The sequence below is a fragment of the Sarcophilus harrisii genome, chromosome 1, assembly GCF_902635505.1.
Source record: "Sarcophilus harrisii chromosome 1, mSarHar1.11, whole genome shotgun sequence".
NCBI classification, from domain to species: Eukaryota; Metazoa; Chordata; class Mammalia; order Dasyuromorphia; family Dasyuridae; genus Sarcophilus; species Sarcophilus harrisii.
The window spans coordinates 685,541,879-685,561,378 of record NC_045426.1 but is presented as its reverse complement, the minus strand read 5'-3'; the positions used below and the strand labels follow the sequence as shown (position 1 = coordinate 685,561,378).

At 50.5% G+C, this 19,500-nt stretch overlaps 1 protein-coding gene across 7 annotated transcripts in view; it reads right to left on the bottom strand.

Annotated features, from left to right (window-relative positions):
* Positions 1 to 5,232: 5,232 nt before the first annotated feature.
* The window catches only part of ABCB9 (ATP binding cassette subfamily B member 9), a 46,664-nt gene continuing 32,396 nt past the window's right edge, over positions 5,233 to 19,500 (bottom strand). For 5 of the 7 annotated variants that reach the window (XM_031948475.1, XM_031948473.1, XM_031948476.1 and 2 more), the window contains 6 exons: positions 14,641 to 14,769; positions 13,811 to 13,999; positions 12,427 to 12,600; positions 11,914 to 12,073; positions 7,653 to 7,789; positions 5,233 to 6,538 (listed from right to left, as the gene is read on the bottom strand). In XM_031948475.1, coding sequence (XP_031804335.1) covers positions 6,236 to 6,538; positions 7,653 to 7,789; positions 11,914 to 12,073; positions 12,427 to 12,600; positions 13,811 to 13,999; positions 14,641 to 14,769 — 1,092 coding nt within the window. In that variant the 3' untranslated portion in view covers positions 5,233 to 6,235. The remainder of the gene's footprint in view (positions 6,539 to 7,652; positions 7,790 to 11,913; positions 12,074 to 12,426; positions 12,601 to 13,810; positions 14,000 to 14,640; positions 14,770 to 19,500) is intronic. The other 2 variants (XM_031948478.1, XM_031948480.1) reach the window with 2 other exon arrangements.

Sequence of the window (19,500 nt, the reverse complement as noted above, 5' to 3'; positions counted from 1 at the left end):
TTTTTTGCGTTTGTTTTGGGGTGGGGATGAAGTTTTAATGAATTTGCAAGATGTAATGCCCTGAAATCCTTTTGTGAATTATGATCACCTTTCTGGCTGAGGCACCTGAAATCCCAGGCTATTGCCAAAAATTGACAAGTGAAAAGAAAAGGATATTTGAATTTATATCCATGTTAGAATGAAGTATTACTTTTCTTTCTTTTTCTGCTGAGGCAATTGGGGTTAAGTGACTTAACTAAGTTAAGCCAGGAAGTGTTAAGTGTCTGAGGTCGAATTTGAACTTGGGTCCTCCTGACTTAGGGCCGGTGCTTTATCCACTGCGCCACTGAGCTGCCCCTGAAGTATTATTTTTTTAAAAAAAATTTCTTTTAATTAAAAAAAATCCCTGGATTTTCCATCAAAACTCTCCTTCAGTTGTGACTCCTACAAGTTTCCAGATGCAGTTGCTGCTTTGGTGGAGCAACCCATAACGCAGTGCCTTGTTTGGGGATATTTTAGCTTTACAATTCTCTACAATTCATCTCCTGGAGCTACTTGATCATCATCTTCTTCCATTTCTGGCTCTTCAGCTTCTCCTAAGACTTCTAGATCGCCATCCCCCCCGGCCCATCCAATCCAGCACTCTCCAAGCGTGTGTATCAGTGAGGGAAGTGCTCCATTCTCACCAGTGCCGGGGCTTCTGGCAGGTGCCATATTTCTGCACAGTGAATATAGTGCCTGATTTTAATCAAAAAGATCTGAGTTCGAAAATTTGGCTTCAGAGACTTGCTAGCTACGTGGTCCTTGTTTATCTCAGTTTTCTCAGCTGTGAAATGGGAGTAATAATGGCACCTACCTCCGAGGCAGGTTGTTGTGAAGAACAAATGAAATAATAGCGATAAAAGCACTTAGGATGGTATATCATTTACCCCTGGTACATAGTAAATACAGATATTTTTCTTTCCCTTCTTACCTATCCACTCCTCTTATACTTTAGTCAATAAGCATTTATTAAGCACCGACTGTGTACCAGACACAACCCCACTCCCCTCTTGACTCGGGGATACCAGCTTCCTTTCTCTACCGCCCGCACAGCTGCCCCATCTTCCATCACCAATATTTTCACTGACTGTCCCTCATGTCTGGAATCTCTCCCTTCCTCTCATGTCCCCTTCAAGTCTGATCTTATCAGAAGTCTTTCCTGTCCCCTCCCCCCCTCCTCTTAGGGCCCATGGCTTCCCTCTGGGAATATCTCCTATTTATCCTGTTTGTGTCCTGTTACTTATCTGCATGTTCTTTTTAGTTTATAAGCCAGAGGTTAGGATCACCTTTTGACTTTCTCTTTGCCTTTTTCCTTTTTATCTCTAGGGTCTGCTACGGTGTCTGGCGAGTCATCGTTTAATAATGAATATGTTTATGACTTGATTCAAGTCAGGAAGGAACAACTTAATTGGTGGAGCAAACAATGAGAAATCCCACTGGAGGCTTGAAATAGCCAAGCCCGGGATGGATTGCAGCAGTTTGAAAGAGGAAGGGATTGCAGGCTGAAACCTGCCCGGGGAGAAGCATAAAATCATAAATTCAGAGCTAGGGGAGGCCTTAGGAGGCAAATCCCTGCAGAAAAGCAGGGAATTTCTTCCTCATATCTTCGCCTCCCACCATTGATCACCCTTTTGAAGAGGAGCTACTAGACCTGTACAGATCATAAATTCAGAGCTGCAAGAGACCCGCAGGAAGGGGAGCTTATTATGTTGGTAAGAATGCTGGCAAGGCAAATCAAGTCACCATCTCCACCTCTCACCACTTTCCCTCAGAACCTGATGGAGACTGATCCCCAAAGCCTGGAGAATAGCCATGCGGGGGCAGAACCAAGATGGCGGAGAGAAGACAGGACTTTGCCTGGGGTCTTCCTGGCTTCCCTCAAAATTAACGCTAAACTGAGCTTCCGAATGGATCGTGGAGTAACAAAACCTACAAATATTTGGAATGTAACAAATTTCCAGGGGAATAGCAATGCTTCCATCCAGTGCCTTAAGCCGTCATCGAGGGGAATAAAACAACTTGGCCATTGCTCCTGCAAGTCCCAGCCAGTTTCAGCAGGTCCATCAACAAACATTTTTAAAGCACCTACTACGCCTCAAGCATTGTGCCAAGTGGTGGGGATACAAAGAGAGGCAAAGGACAGTCTGTACCCTCAAAAGAACCCACAATTTAATAGGGAAAGATACCACATAGACCAGGAAAGGAAATCTACACCCCCCGATAATAGATAGTTCTATACCAAAAACCGATATACTTTTATCTGTGGAAATGACAGTGCAACGGAAGGACTGTGGAACCTTTCCATCGTCTTACTGCAGAAATCGTCCATAAATGCTGTCTCCTTCATTATTAGAATGGGAACTCATCAAGAGCAGGGCCTTTTGTGTTCCCAGGGCTTTGCTTTAGCCAAGTGCTTAATGAACTTCATTCATTCATTCATTCATTGAGATTCATTCATTCATTGTATCATCTTAGTAAATGCCTTTCTTCAGAATTAGTTGATGTTCTTTAAGTAGTTGATGTAAGTTGTTCTTTAGCAGGCTGATCTCAGAGACTTACAGGAACTGATGCTGAGTGAGCAGAACCGAGAGAACATGGTGCACAGCAACACGATTACACAGTGATCAGTTCTGATGGACGGGGCTCTTATCAAGAAGGAGGCCATTCGGGCCAGTTCCAATAATCGTGATGGAGAGAGCCGTGGGCACTCAGAGAGAGAGGACTGTGGGAAAGGGAGATGTGGATCACAGCATAGTGTTTCATCTTTTGTTGTTTGCTTAGTTTTTTTCTTTACTTTTTTTTCCTTTTCATTTTATTTTTCTTATGCAGCATGAGTAATGGGGGAATGTGTCGAGGAGAACTGCATGTTTAACTTATATTGGGTTACTTGCTGTTTAGGGGAGGAGGAGGATGAAGAGGGAGGGAGAAAAATTTGGAACCCAAGGTTTTGCAAGGGTGAGTGTTCAAAACTCTCTTTGTACGTACTTTGAAAAATTTTAAAAAAAACTTTTTTTTTAGTTTACTGAATGACTGTTAATGGGAAACACTAGTGGGGACCGTTCAGCACACAGGATACCCTAACATCCAAAGCAGGCCCACCCTTGGCAAACCTTTGGGGGCCAGGTGGGAAGCGCCCTTCTAAGCTGCTGCAATTGCTGCCCAGGCTGGTCAGGAAGGGAGCCTTAGCCAGATCACTTGGTTCATTGTAGAGAAGTGTCAGCTGGCCTTTCTATTACTGCTTCGTCATGGCTGTGACTTGCAGAGGTGAATATGGAGGATTTGTTGTGGAAAGAAAGACAAATATAAATAGCCTGAGGTCCGCTCAAAGGAAACTCCCCCTGCTATTTCTGTGCCTGGTGTCTAATCTCCCATGGGGGCCACATTCGGCCCGCGGGTGGCCTGTCAGTCATTCCCCTACAACACTTGGGCCTAGTCTCTCAGAGGCGAAATCAGGAGGCTTCTGTCCCCAAGCTGGGGGATGGGGGTGGGGGCAGGGAAGGAACCCGGGCAGGACACCATCTGCCCCCCCAGCCTCCCCACACAGAGGGGCTCTTTCTCCTGTCTCTGCCTTGCTGTTTCTCTCTTTTTCTGTTTCTCCCCCTCTCTCTGTCTCTGTCTCTCTCCTTCTCTCCGTCTCTCCCTTTCTTATCCCCGTGTGACTGGCCGGGCCCCGGGGCTGGGCAGGGCGCACCCGTGTTTGCCCAGGGAAGAGTGCCTGGGGGGATGGGGGGGGGGGTGAGGGCCCAGCTCCCTCTGGGATCCCAAGCCCGCCCGGCCCATCCCGGCAGGAGAAGGAAATGAAAAGGCCTGGGGGCGGGGGTGGGGCGGGGGCAGCCGGTCCCTGCTTCTAGCTCCAGGAAACCCGCGCCCGGCGGGAGAAGGGAGGAGGAGCCTCCCTGGGGTGCCCCGCGCGGGTCACGGGCCCGGGCAGCTCAGTGGCCGCCTTTCCTGGACGCGAGAGATGGTGTGACCGCGGCCGGCGCTTTCTCCCTCAGTCTCAGTCTCCTCGTCTGTAGAATGGGATCAGGGCTCCGTAAATGGGAGCAGGACGCGGGAGACCCGAGGCTCCGCTGCCCGGACTCTGCGGCCCCCTCTCCCCGGCACTTTTCCCCTCCCCCCCCTCCATGTCTGGGCCCAGGGAGGAGGGGCCGAGGGCCAGGCCCGGGCTGAGCGCCCCACAAACACCGGCAGACTTGCTGCTCACAACCTCGCTGCTATTGATGCGGGAAAGATTCCAGTCTTTGATTCCCAACCCCCCCCCCAGCTGATGTAAATTGCCCTTTGACTCACAAATCCTGGTCCCTTTGAATTCCAGTAGAAGGTCCGGCCCTGTCCCAGCCCCACCCGGATCTGAGCCAACTCCGGGGCTACCCCCAAAGCCCCTCGAGCTAAGTCTCCCACTTAAAAGGGCCCCGCTGGGACCCCCTCTTGGCAGATTCCCAACATGGCAGCCACGTGAGGCCCCTCTGTCCACAGGCCCCTCTGTCCGGTGCCCTCCTTGTCTCTACCCTCACCCACCTCCTACTTCTAGACTCAGTAACAAACCTCCTTTACCAATCTAGCTCTGGGGCCAATAATGCTTGTATTGGGAATCGGGGGCTTCTAGGCCTCGTACACCGCCGTGTCCTTGCGCCCAATCCAAGGGGGCTGCAGGGGAGCTCTGTTTGACTCCCTGTACCCCAGACCTGCCACTAGACCTAACTAAACCCTAATTTCATGTAGGTGCCCCAAATCTGGACCTCAACACGCGGTTCCTGACCTCAACACTACCGGCCCATTTTACGGCCCAGGGATCAAAGCGAATGGAGTCGAGTTGGGGAGTTCCCCCTTGCAGGGCCCGGCTGGCGGCTGGCGGGGGAAGGGCCGGGAGAGGGTTCTCCAGTCCCAGGGCCCCCCACCCCCAGGCCCACCTAACGGGAGCCGGGCCCGGTAACGGGCACCAGGGCCAGCTGGCCGGGCGAGCCGGGGGAGCGGCCCTCCGGGCTTCTCCCGAGCGAAGCTTTGGCCCTACAGCCCCTCCCCCCCTCCCCCAGGACTGGGCCCAGAGGGCCCCCTACTCTCGGCAGCCCTGGGGGCTGGGATGGGGGGGAGGGGACTGCAGAAAGGGGCTGCATGGAGTACTGGGAAACATCCGGGGGGGCCGGGAGGTGCCCCCGCCAGCCTCGCATCCATGGGGCCGAGCAGGGACGGAGGCAGGAGGCGGCGGGCGGCTGGAGGGACAGAGGTAGTACTTTATTGAGAGGAGGCCCCCGAGGGTCCGAGAGAGCCCGCAAACAGGCTGAGCCCCCCGACCCCCGGCAGCCCTGCGAACCGAGGGAACAGAACGTCACAACCGGAAGGGCCGCGAACAGCCGAGGCCGGAGGAGAGGAGGAGGCTGCCGCCGGCACGGGCGGGGCCAGAGTGCTGGAGATGGGCGCCAGCCCCTCAAGGCAGTGCCGGGCTCTGCCCTGGGCCCGGCGCCCAAGGCCCCTCACTCCCCAGGGTTAAGGTTCGCGCGGTTCACAGTGAGACGGGCCTGGCGTGGGCGGCCGGAGGGGGGAGGACACGGCGGGAGTCAGGGGCCGCCGGGCCGTGGCCGCTCCTCGGACCCTCTCCTCACTCAGCAGGCGGGGACAAAGGGAGGGGCTGCCCCCCTCCCCCCCCCCCCCCCGGCCCCTGGGGCCCGAGGGCGGGGCAGCCTGGGGACGGCCCCGAGGGGGGGACAGGGGGGAGGGGAGGCAGGCTTGGGGCATTTCTCAGGGGGCTCACCCAGAGTCCTTCCTCACGATTTAATGGAGAGATGATTTTTAAGGAACAACAAAGGGAAGCCGCACCGGGGAGCAGCCGGGGGCCCGAGGATTAAAGGCCCAGGGAAACCTCGGCCCCCGTGGGCCCCCTGGGAGACGGCCCGCGGGGTCCTGCCGGGGCAGCGGTGGGGGGCAGGGCCCGGGACGGGGAGCTCCTCCAGGCTCTGCCAGGAGCCCAGCCCAGAGGCGCCGGCGGGAGGGGGCGGGGGGCTGGGGAGGGGGGGCGGGGGGAGGTGAGGAGGGGAGCATGAAGCGGAACGGGCTCACCGGGAGGCGGGCCCTGACCTTGGGAGGGGGCCGAGCCTCTGCCCTCAGTGAGACGGCCCGGCCCGGCCCGGCAGAGTCCGCCCCGGGCCTCCCTCGGTGCCTCTGCCGGCGCGGCCCCGCTCCCATGCTGGGGCGGGGGTGGGGGGCGGGGAGGAGGGCCTCACGCCTTGGGCGCCTCGCTGTGCCCGTCCGGGGGCTCCTGGTGGCCGGGGGGGAAGCGCATCGTCTCGGGCCGGCCGCCCCCGCTGTCGTCCCCCGTGCCCGCCTCCAGTCCCAGGATCTGGCGCTGCACCAGCTTGGCGTAGAGGCCGCCCTGGGTCAGCAGCTGCTTGTGCGTGCCCTGCTGCACCACGCGCCCCTTGTCCAGCACGATGATGCTGTGCGCCTTCTCCACCGTGCTCAGGCGGTGGGCGATGATCAGGACCGTGTGCTTCTGCAGGTTGCCGTGGATCGCCTGCTGGATCTGCGGGAGGGAGCGGGGAAGGCGGCCTGAGGCGGGGCCGGGGGCGCGGGGGCGGGCCGGGGGGCACAGGCCGGGGGCACAGCGGGCACCGGCCGGCGGCACCGCCTCATCCCCTGGATCCCAGAATCTGAACCCGGGCACGAGCCTCCGTGACCCGCCAGCCCACAAAGGGGTCCCAGCTGCATGTCCCCACGATGCTCGCCCACCCAGGCACCCTCTGGGCAGCTCCGGCCTTCCACACGTTCTCCCAGCCCCATCTGCCTCCGCACCGCCTCCCAGCCTGAGGTTCCCTCCTGAGACAGTCAGACCCACAGTCCTTCACCCTCCTGGCTCTCTCTTCTGGATACCATCCCGCTTGTCAGTCTCTTTATTAAGGAGTGGGGCCCAGGCTCAACAAGGATGGGGGACTGACCCCCTGCTCCCTGCCAGAGCTGAGCTGCTCCTAAGCCCCCCCCCCCCCTCCAGAACAGGGTCACTTTTGGCCAACATAGACTTCTGAGATGCACCTTGAACTTGTGGTCCGCTTAGATCCTAAGATCTTTTTCAGGATTCATATAGCATATCATTTCTCCCTTATCCTGTGCTTATGATGTTGATTTCTTTTTGATCCAAGTACACCACCTTGTACTTATCCTTACTCAGTGTCACCTTCTTATATTCAGTCAAATGACCTAGCCTAGCGATATCTTTTTGAATTTTGACTGTTACCCACTATATCAGCTATCCTCCAGGCTCAAACCCCCTCATTGTACAGAAAGCAAAACTGAGTGACTTGGGAGCATAGAGCTTAGCTCTAAAGCTGGAAAAACCCTCAGAAGTGATTTAATTCAATTATTTCACTCTTGGGGAAACTGAGGCTGTATGAGGTGAATGACATGTTGAGGGTCCCACAGCCAGCTGAGGGCCCCCTACGGATGCCAAGTTCGGTGCCCTCCCTAGCACTCTGTGCTCCTTCTCTTAATCCCCGCCCCTCCACTTCACAGTTGGGGAGACAGGTTCACAGAGGAAGTCAAGGACCCTCTGCTTCCCACCCGTAGCCATGCTCTTTACACAAAAGTACAAGGGACGCCTGAGGCAGGAGGAGCCCGCCTGGGCCTGGCCCGCTCCCACCTACCATGTATTCACTCTCTGCATCCAGGGCACTGGTGGCTTCGTCCAGGATGAGGACCGGCGGGTTCCGGACCAGGGCTCGGGCCATGGCCACTCGCTGCTTCTGACCACCAGACAGCTGGGCTCCCTTTTCTCCAGTCTCTGTGGCAGGAAACAACGTTTGCTCAGGACCCTCCCCAGGGCTGACCCAAGGCCCTCCCCCCTCGGTGACTACTGGCCACCCACCCTGGGCAGTAGCTCCAACTACCTCTTGCCAAGAAGAACGCTGGTGAAAGCTAGTCCCCTTTTCAGCGTCAGCCCCTTAATGGTCCCCCCTCCTCTTGTATGTTCTCAAGATGTTGCCAATCCCTGTTTGGGGAAGGTCTGTGCTGCTCTAGCATCTATAGGACCGTGTACTGTACTGATAGAGTGCGCTGCACGAGGAACTCAGAGAAGCAAGGGAAGCCCCACTTCCACTCGGGGTGGGGGGTGGGGGAGGGAGAGATGCAGAGTGAGAGCCAAGGACAAAACAAGGGTTACAAAACACAAAGGGAAAAGAATTATTATTGGAGGCTCCCAAGGCTCAGATGATTCACCTCAAGACTGGGAAGAGCCTATGAACTGAGAGCAGTGGAGTAAGCAGCCCCACCATTTGTACAGCAACAAGTTCCCCAGAGAAAATACTCTGGGGGGAGGATTCTGGGAAGCTGGAGGAACAGGGCCATAAATTCCAAGCTCTCCCGATTTCCTCACAATTAGAACAAATTTGCACCTCAGAGAACAAAGACTGGTGAGAAATCAAGAAGGCTTGGTCCAACCCAAGATCCGAAGAAAGACCTCAGGCTGGGGTTAACACACAGCTCCGGACTCCGGACTCCTAAAAAACACCCAGTGGGGAGCCCTAAGGCCCGCCAGAGCCCCATCAGGAACCTCACAGACTGTGTGTGGAGTTGGGGTCTGAGTTCAAGAAGACTGAGGGAACCTTCATGGAGCAGGAACATCAGGCCCTACTGTGCTGCTGAACTGTGCTGGGCCAGAAGGAAGAAGCATCCGGTGAGTACAGAGAGAGGGGGCAGGGACATTGCTGGCTGTGGGCACTTGCAGGAGGGGGGAACTCTTGATTTGGGGTTCCATATCATAGGGAACAGCTGAAGGGAAGCTAGAAGCACCATCCCCCCAATTCATGATTAGAGGTGCTTATACTAGGACTTCTTATTTAAAAAAAAGGAATTGGCAAAGAAGAACCCAGTCATAGAAACTTCTTATGGGAACAGGGAAGATGGGGTTCATCTTCAGAGGAGGTCACTGAAGTAAAAAAAGCTTCTACTCCCTGCCCAGAGAGAATTTGTAGAAGAACTCAAAAAAGAATTTAAAAATCAGATGAGAGATATTGAGATATTAAACAAAAAATAAAAACTAAAAGACATCCAAAAAACTCAAGATTATGAAAAAAAAAAGTTAACCAACTAGAAAAGCAGATACAAAGTCTCAAAGATGAAAATGACTCTTTGAAAATTAGAATCAGGCAAGGGGAAGCTAGTGAAGTTGGTAAGAGACTAAGAAATAACTAGACAGATTGTAAAGAATGGAAAAATAGAATTGAATGTGAAACATCTTCTAAGAATAACAACAGATCTGGAGAACACAGATCAAGAAGAGAAAACAGAAGGATAACTGGACTGCCTGAAAGTTGTGACCAAAAAAAGAACCTTGACATAATAATGCAAGAAATAATCCAAGAAAATTGTCCTAGAGTGAGAGAACATGAGGAGAAAGTAGAAGCAGAAAAAAAATTCACCAATCACCACCTCAACAAGATCCTTTGTGGAAAATATTACTGCCAAATTTTGAAATCCCCTTATCAAAGAGAAAATTTTGCAAGAAACAAGAAAAAGCCAATTCAAATATGCTGGAACTACAATTAGAATTGTACAAGACTTATCAACAGTCACAATAAAAGAGCGCTGGTCCTGGAATCATATCTACTGATAATCAAAAACACTGAGCCTGTGGCCAAAAATATCACATCCAGCAAAATTATCTATAATATTGAATGAGAAAAAATGGACATTCGATGGACACCAAACCCAAACTTAATAGAAAATTTAACATATAAGAACTAGTATCAAAGATGAATTTCAAGGAACTCAACATATTAAGAGCCAATATCAAAGATGTTTCAAGGAACTCAATAAATTGTTTATGTTTTTTTACATGGGAAATATATACCATAAGTTTAAGATTGATATCAATAACAAGGTAGCACAAAAGACTGATTAGGGCAGAGTTAAGGTTAAAATGGTAATTATGTTGTACAAATGAGTTGCAGAGAAAGGATAGATACAAAGACAAAGAGGGAGGGGGGCTCTACTCACATCGGGAATGGGTTCACTAGGCAACACTACACATATACCATGAAGGGTATAACACCCTCCAAAATTTATAAAGAAATAAGGGAGGAGGCTGGGCAGACAGGGAAGCAAAGAGTGAGAGAAGATGAGTGGAATCCATGGGTGGGGGGAGGTTAAGTAATAGCAAGGCAAGGTATGGGGCAGAATTAAAGCAGAGTCAGCAGGGTTAGAAAAGACATGTGTATGTGGGGTGGGGTGTATGTATATGTATGTGAATTATATATCTGCATATGTACACATAAATATATCCTTGCTTAACAGTTTGCTTGGGGATGGGGAGAATGAAAAGGGGAAAAAGAATCAAGTAAAAAATGTGCAGCAGAGAATAAAAGAACAATTTACAAGAAAGTTAAGAAAAGATGGTCATTCATGAACATAATTTCTTCTCCTAACATATATATATATATATATATATATATATATATGCTTTCTTGAACTGGTAATTTGTTGAAATTATTTTGAATGAATATGTTGAATTCATATTTTGAATTCTCCTTGATGTTCTGCTGGGCACATGATAATGTTCTCTTTTCTTATGTTTTATTTTGTTTTGTATTTCTTTTCTATTTTTCTTTTTTCTTATTCTGTTTCTTTTTTTGTTTTGTTTTGTTTTTGTTTTTGCTGAAACAATTGGGATTAAGTGACAAGGTCACAAATAGAGGAAGTCTTAAGTGTCTGAGACTAGATTTGAACTCAGGTCCTCCTGATTTCAGGGCTGGTGCTCTATCCACTGCCCCACCTAGCTGTCCCTATTCTGTTTCTTTAAATAAAAAAAAGTTCAAAAAAGGAAAGAAAAACAACTCGGAAAGACTGAAGGATTTGATCAATGCAAAGACCAACCAGGATGCAAGAAGATGGAGGAGGAAGCAGTAGGACCTATCTCCCCAAAGTGAAACAACAGGATCAGGGTGGATTTTTTCAGGATAGATTTTTTTGGACATGTCCAATATGGAAATTTGTTTTATTTGACTATGAACATGTCATTAGGGCTTTCTTTTTCTTCTTTCTTTTTTTTCCGATGGGGGAAAATGAAAATATTGAGGAGGATGGGGCTAGGGTGAAGAGAAAAGGAAGGAGAAGAGAAGGGAGGAAAAGAAAAAAGAAAAGAGAGCATAAGAAAGTGAGAGAAAGAAAACAAAGGCTAATTGGAAAAATTATAAAATTCAAATTAAAAAATGAACATAAAGACCAACCCAAAATAAGAAAATTCTGCTCCACCCCTTTGCAGCAGTGGGGGCAGGCTGGGGAGAGATGTAGAACACTGCAGGCTCTGTCATATTCAGCAGATGGGGGGAGGGGTTAACTATACAGAACTACTTTTCCCTTCTTTCTTTCTTAATATTTGTTACAAGGGACGACTGGCTGAGTAAGGGAAAGGGAAGTCTACATTTAGAAATGGAGATTGCATGAAAAAAGTTATAAACAGAGAAGCCCAAAAAAGAATTTGGCAAGAAGAGCAACAACTGACATTTCTATGGTGCTTCTGGACATTTTATCTGATCTTTGTGACGTCTTATGAGCTAAGTGCCACAGGTATTATGTCCCCATTTTACAGATGATAAAACTGAGGCTCAGAAAAGATAATTCAATTCAATAAACATTTACTAAGTAAGTGCCTACTGTGTGCCAGGCCCTCCGCTAAGTGTTGGCAATACACAGTGTCCAAAGACAATTGCTGTCCTCAAGGAACTTACAATTTAATGGATTAAGTCCGGAGACTGTCCCGGGCACATAGATGGTGAGTGTTCAAGACACAGGCACTTGCCTGCCCTGAGAATTCTGCTCCAGGGGCGGCATTCTTGGGCCAGGAAGGCAGTTGGGGAGCCCTCCATGTGTGAGCATGGGGGGCGCCTTTCCCAGCCCCCAGAGCCCTACCTGTGTTGTAGCCGTCCTGTAGCTCCATAATGAAGCCGTGAGCATTAGCCTTCTGGGCCGCGTCGACCACCATCTCGAAGGGCACCGTGGGCAGCCCGTAGGAGATGTTGTCTGTGATGGAGCGAGCAAACAGAACAGGCTCCTGACTCACCAGGGAGATCTGCGGGGGGACACGGACAGGATGGCTGAGTCGGCCTCCGTCCCCCCATTCCGCCCGACCACAAACCGACTCTGAGGAGTCTGGAAAACGTACAGGCTACGAGGGAGGTCCGGCTGCCCCCGCCCAGGGGATAACGGTCAGGCCCATCTATCACATAAACATTTATTGAGCGCCTGCAGTCTACTGCTGGAAATGCAGCTCAGTCTGCAACTGAAACCCTAAGACGGGCCAGGCGCTAGAGTGCTGAGGCTGCGCTGTTTGCCCTCTATTGAGAATGATGATCTTGAGGTCCTAGTGGTCCTGTTGACCACTGCCCACTCCCACCCACTGCCCCAGGACCCTGGCCTACCTACCACTCTGTGTAGGTACTTGTGGTCATAGGAGCTGATGGGCTTGCCATCCAGCAGCACCCGGCCCTCCTCCAGGGGATAAAAGTTCTCCAGAATATTGACGCAGGAGCTCTTCCCACTCCCTGAGGGCCCCACGAGGGCTGTCACCTTCCCCGGGGAGAGCGTGAAGGACACATTCTGCCGGGGAGACAAACACGTGCTGAGGGACATCCCCTGTCCCCCTCCCAGGCAGCATCCCGAGCACTGGGGCTAGAAAGGGTTCAGAGGTCCCCAGCCCAGATCCTCCCGAGATCTCCGGGGACGAGCAGCCCGGGGCACTCTGGGGTTGCTCCCCCTCTGCTTCCTGGCAGCCAGACTGACTTGGTCTCCCCAGTCCCAGCCAACGGCTCCTGGGTCAGGCCTCTGGGCCCAAGCGGAATCGCGCCAGTCTCTCCAGGGCTTGGAGACAAGTCCTGGGCTCAGCCCTCGCCTGCGTACTCTCCAGTGGACTCAGTCTCTTGTGGCAAACACTGTCCAGCTCGTTGCCCTTCTCAGCTGAACCCGACTCTAGATCTGGTCTGACCAAAGGCAGAGGGCGGGAAATAAGGCCCTTCTCTGCTTGGACGCCAAACTCTCCCAATGCAGCCTGGCTGCCATAGCCCACAATTAACTGAAATGGAGCATGGGGGCCACTAAGACCCTCAGAACTTTTTCAGACAAACTGCTACCTGGCCGTGTCTCCCCCATCTTGAACCTCTGACACGGTTTTTCTGAATCCAAGCTGAAGACTTGATATTATACTTGGTGAATCTGATTCCCCCACTCTAAGCCCAGCCGTGCAGTCTGTCACCCAGAGTTAGCACCTCCCTCTCAGGGTGGTCACTTTGAGGACCCTCATGCTTGGGAAACCTGGAAGCCTCTCGCCTTACCTCCCAACAGCCCCCTTCCCCCATCCACCTTCCCGAGGCCCCAGGCTTCTTCCTCAGCACTAAGAGGGCCCTGCTTCTGCCTGCTCCTGACTCCTGGGCCTTGTCCCCATCCCTTCCTCGCTAGGGAGGGCCACTGCACAAAATGCCAGCGTGGGCGGGACCTTAGGAAATGGCTCTTCTGGAAGTGGGAAAGACCCTCCGAGCCAGCAGCACATGTCAGACCCAGGCTGGGTGGGAAATGCTCCTGTCCCCAAGGACCTTGTGTTCTGGGTGGGGGGGGAGGGGGAGGTTCCACATGGTAACAGATAACAGAGAGGTATACACAGGGAAGAGTGAGGAGGGAGAGAGTGCGATGTGTAGGACGTTACTGAAGCCCCTGACTTTCTGGGGGTCTCTGCTTCTCTACCCACGGATCCAAAGGCCTCGGCCCTCCTGGTCTCCCACCGGGAGCATCGCTGTCCCCGGGCTCTCTGGCTCACCTGCAGGACCTGCGTGTGAGGACGGGTGCGGTAGGTGAAGGTGACGTTCTCAAAGTCCACGCGGCCCTCCAGGTGATCGGGGGCTAGGCTCCCATCATGCACCATGGTCGGCTGCCGGTCAATGAACTCAAACACCTTCTCGGCTGCTCCTACCCCCTGCATCAAGCCACTGTAGACAGAGCCGACTGACTGGAGAGACACAAACCATTCCCATCCCATTCCCCCCAAATTACTACCTAGTAACTTCTGGGAGTCCCATCCCTGTGGGCCAAGGGGGTACAGAGGCTGAGCACGGGGGGGCGAGAAGGGAAGCTGTGGCCCCCACCCCTAAACCCATGGGGAGATGGGAAGGAGCTGGGGGTAAGAAACTCTGCCCCATCAGTGTCCCCATGGGGCTGCCTTCCGCCTTCCCCCTTCCCTCGGGCACACTCGCAGCTTTTTCAGCTTTGGAGATGAGGGGGGCCCTCGGCAGCCATTTATTTCCCCTGGCCCCTTCCTCAATGAGAATCCTCACAGCCATATCTGACAAGAGGGAGAGCCACAGGGAGCCAGGGTGCACCTCTGTGGGACAGCTGCCCTTGCTAGGAGGCATTTGCTGATTCTGGGCCCATGTTCCTCGGGGGCTTCTGCTTCCATCCCAGGAGCTCAGGGAGACAAGGCTGGTCCCTCCCTTCACATGCAGAAACGTGGCTCTTGCATCCCTGGTGCCCCAACTTTTTCCTCCTCAGACTGAAGGCTCCTTGCCATTCCTTCAGCTGACCCCTCCCCATCCGTGGGTCATCCTGCCGCCCACTCTGCCCACGGTCTCGGCCCGCTCTCCCCGTGCTCACCTCCATGCAGTCTCCCAGAACAAACTCATAGATGATGAAAGAGATGAGGTTCCCGCTGGTCATCTGGCCCGAGATGACGAGATGGCCCCCGTAGTAGAGGATGCTGACCTGCACCACCAGCAGAGTGAGCTGGAAGCCCAGGGGACAGAGGGAATCGGGATTTGGGTCAAAAGGTCCTGACTCAGGCCGGCCCTCCCCCATGCCCCTGTGCCCCATTATCCAGACAGGGAACAGACTTGGGGGGGGGTGAGAGGACTCAGCAGAGAAAAACTCAGATTTGCAAGGAATCTCCCTCCTGCATTCACATGAGTTCTGGGACCACAGCTCCCCCACTAGAAGGGACCTCAGAGGCCCTCTGGACCAGCCCCACCTTCCCTCCCCATTTTATAGATGAGGAAACTGAGTCCCAGAGATCTGGAATGATTTACAGAAGCCTAGAATTAGAGGTTGGAGGGACCTTAAAGGCCATCAGCCCAGGGAGCTCAAGTGGTTTTTCTCAGGGACATATTGGTAGAAAGTTTCAGAGGTGGTGTTTGAACTCAGGTCTTCCGCTTCTAGCCAGTGCTTTTTCTTCTGTCTACTATACTGGCACTCTGGTGAGGGACCAGTTCTAAAGGAGCCTGCCTTCCTGCCCTCTGAAGAAATGAGAAGAAACCCAGACTTCCCATCTGGAAAATCCCCTGACACAAATCCATTAGTTGTGACATCGGGGAGGAATCCTCCTCAAGTTACAAACTAGGAACACTGAGGCCAGGAAAGATGAACTACTGTCTAAGCCCCCCTCTCCCACGCTGTCCTTGTGATGCTGGTTCTCTGAACCCAACCGAAAGGCTTCTCATTTTCTCTAATCTCTTACCCAGAGCTCACAGCTATTTTCATTTTTCAGTGTCTGGGGCTGTTTTGTATGAGGGACACAGAAAGCACTGGCTACCCCCTGATCCAGCCTCTGACCCATAGGACCCACATGACGCCGGGCAAGTCAGTTAAGCATCCCAGAAAACTCTCTTAAAGAGTTTTTATTCTTCCGCTTTGAACAAAAAACTACGGTGGGGCCAGTTTTAAACCCTGCCTCAGCCGATCAGCAGAGCCCAAGTAGCCTCCTCTTAAGAAACGAAGAAAAATTTTTGCCAATCTTCCCTCCCATCTCTGGGATCACCCTCTTGCCATGGCAGAGGGGCTTGTCTAACACAATGGGACTCTATGCTTTTACCCAAGAGGGAAAGGTCAGAGTGGAAATGTCTGAGAAAAAGAGGAGATCCACCGGAGAAGGAAATGGCAAACTACTCCAGTATCTTTATCAAGAAAACCCCATGGACAGTACAAAAATGATAATATATATATATATATATATATATATATATATATAAAACCTCAAAAGGTGAGCCCCCTAAGTCAGAAAATGTCTAAGACTCTACTGGGGAAGAACAGAGGCTAAACTACAAGTAGCTCCAGAAAGATGTAGGCAAAGAGGAAATGGAAAGATAAGCATCAATATCTTAGACGTCGGTGAATTTAAATGGATGGGAATGGGTGAATTTAATTCAGGGGGGAATCACTACATCACGTACTACTTACTATGGGTAAGAATCTTTTAGAAAAAATGGGGGTAAACCTGATAGTTAGCAAAGGAGTTAGAAAAGCAGTACTGGGGTATAATCTAAAAAATAATCAAATAATATCTGTTCTAATTAAACCAAAGTAGTCCATTCAACATCACAGTAACACAAGGCTAGACTTCAACCACTGTTGCCAAAGAGGCCCAAGTTGGTCAGTTTTATAAAGAGTAGGACGTTAAAAGGTAACTGGAATAACAGGCAAGTTTGACATTGGACTACAAAATGAAGCAGGGCAGAGACTAATAGTATTTTGTTAACTTGTTGGTCGTAACAAACACTTTTTCCACAAACCAAAAAGGGACTCTACACACGGACACTGCCAGATGGTCAATGTCAAAATCAGACTGTTTCCCTCGTTTGCAGTGTAGGGGAGAGATGAAGAAGCTCTGTACAATCAATTACAACAAGACGTGCGCTGACTGATGATCAGATCATGAGCTTCTTATGGCAAAATTCAGACTTAAATTGAAGAAAGTGGGGGAAACCTCCTGACTATGCTGAGATAGCCTATAATTATGAAGTGGAGGTGATGAATACATTTAAGATGAATAGACCTAATAGAAAGAGCGTCTGAAGAACTACGGACAGAGGTTTGGAATATTGTGCAGGAGGCAGCTGCAACAACAAAGAGATCTCAAAGAAAAGAAGAGCAAGAGAGTAAAATGGCTGTCTGATGATGCTTTGTGAGTAGCTGAGGAAGGAAGTTAAGTGGAAGGGAAAGGAGAAAGGGAAAGACAGATCCAACTGAATGCAGAATTCCAGAGAAGAGCAAAGAAAGACAAGATTTTCTTAAATAAGCAATGCAAAGAAATAGGGGAAAATAAAAGAATGGGAAAGACAAGAGATCTCTTCAAGAAAACTAAAGCTATCAAGGGAAAGTTTCATGTGAAAAGAGTCATGATAAAAGATAAAAATAGTGAGGATTTAAAGGAAGAAGAGATTAGGAAAAAGTGACATAGAGAAGAAATAAATGAGAAAGATCTTAACATCACCAATATCCACCATGCTACAATTACTGACTCAGAGCCAGACATCATGGAGAATGAAGTCAAATGGGCCTTAAGAAGCATTGCTAACGATAAGGCAAGCGGAGGTGATGGAATTCCGGCTGAGCTATTTAAAATCCTCAAAGACGCTGCTGTTAAGGTGCTGCACTCAATGTGCCAGCAATTCCGAAAACACAACGGTGGCCACTGGATTGGAAAAGATCAGTTTATGTCTCAATCCCGAAGGACAACGCCAAGAAATGTTCAAATTACTGAAGAAGCGCATTCATTTTACATGTCAGCAAGCTGGACTTCAGCAGTATGTGACCCAGAGAGCAGGCCGGCTTTCGAAGAGGCAGAGGAGCCAGAGACCAAACTGCCAGCATTCATTGGATTATGGGGAAAACACAGGAGTTCTAGAAAAACATCTACTTGGTGAAACCTCTGACTGGGTGGATCACAACAAATTGTGGCAAGTCCCCAAGGAGATGGGAGTACCAGACCATCTCCCTTGTCTCTTGAGAAACCTGTATGTGAGTCAAGAAGCAATAATTAGAACTGAACGTGGAACTAAGTTAAGATTGGAGAGCGGGTATTACAAGAGACTTTATTATCACTTTGTTTATTTAACTAATACGCAGAATACATCAAGCAAAATGCCAGACTAAATTAGTTAAAAGCTGGAATTAAGTTTGCCAGGAAGAAATATCAGTACACTCCGATATGCAGATGGTACCATTCTGATGGCAGGAGGGGAAGAATTATGAAGCTTCTTGAGGAGGGTGAAAGAGAAAAGAGTAAAAGCTGGTTTGAAGCATAATAACAAAAAACCTAAGATTTTGGCAACTGCTTCCATCATTTTCTGGCAAACAGAGAAAGAAGAAATGGAAGTAGCATCAGATTTTATATTCTTGAGTTCAAATACCACTGCAGATGGTAACTGCAGTCGTGGAATTAAAAGACGCTTGCTCCTTGGAAAGAAAACACATCTTCTTGCTGATGATTTTTCTAATAGCAGTGTATGAGTATGAGGACCATAAGGAGAGCTGAACACTGGAAGAGCAAAACTTTTAAACTGTGATGCTAGAGGAGACTTTTGAAAGGACAGCAAGGAGATCCAATCAATCGGGGCGGTCAGTGGTGTGGTGGATAGAGCACCAGGTCTGAAATCCAGAAGATTTGAGTTCAAGTCCAGCCTCAGATACTTTGTAGCTATGTAACCCTGGGCACATAACATAACATCACTCTGCCTCAGTTTCCTTATCTGTAAAATGAGCTGGTGAAGGAAATAGAGCAAAATCATTCTACTATCTCTGCCAAGAAAACCTCAAATGGGCTCATGAAGAGTCAGATGTGACTGCAACCAGTGAACAACAACAACAAAACTTAAACACTTTGGTCGATGAGAAGGCAGGACTCGTTGGAAAAGACCCAAATGGTGGGGAAGGTTAAAAGCAAATGAGAAGGGGACAGGAGAGGGTGGGACTGGTAGGCAGCGGTGTAAAAGCACAAGCAAGAGCTTGGACAGATTTCAGGAGATAATGGAGGAGAGAAGAGCTCCTCACTCTATGGTCTGTGGGATTGGGGAGAGTCGAGCACAATTGGGCAACAACAAAGCTTCTCCCAGCCCCCTACGCTTTCCTGCCCCCATCCATCCCTTCTCAGGCTGAACTTAAAAACTGCCATTCCTAGGAGGAAGTTGGGACCGGTTCAGGGCTGGGGGCCAGCTGGTCTTTTTGCAGGGCACAGTGCCCCAGAAGCCAGGTCCTGTGGGTGTCTGGGTGAGCTCGCCAGAGTCTGCCTGTGGCCCAGGATCCTGCACAACTTTGCAGAAGATGCCTTTGGGTTCCTAACTCTTTAAAGGAAGCTCAAATTCAAAGAGAGAGAACTTCAGCTCCCCTCCCAGAGCCTGCAGGAGAAGGAAAAGTAGAACAAAGTGGGGATGCCAAGAAAGTCAGGGGTTATCAGTTTATTGTTACCTTAGAGACAATGTGATGTAGGGAAAGGCACTAGATTCAGCATCAGAGGCTCTGAGCTCAAATGACCCCTGGAACATCCCTTTCCTGGGTCTCCATAAAATGAGGAGGTTGGACTAGATGGCCTCTAGCTTCAGGCAAGGATTTCATGACTCTATTGTATGGATAATGCTCTTTTTAGAGTCTTTCATGTGGAGTAACTGACCAATGAAAACCTTCAAACTGGACCTGGACGGATACTTTTCTGCCTCTTTCTAACACTACGCTACCCCCTCCCCTGCC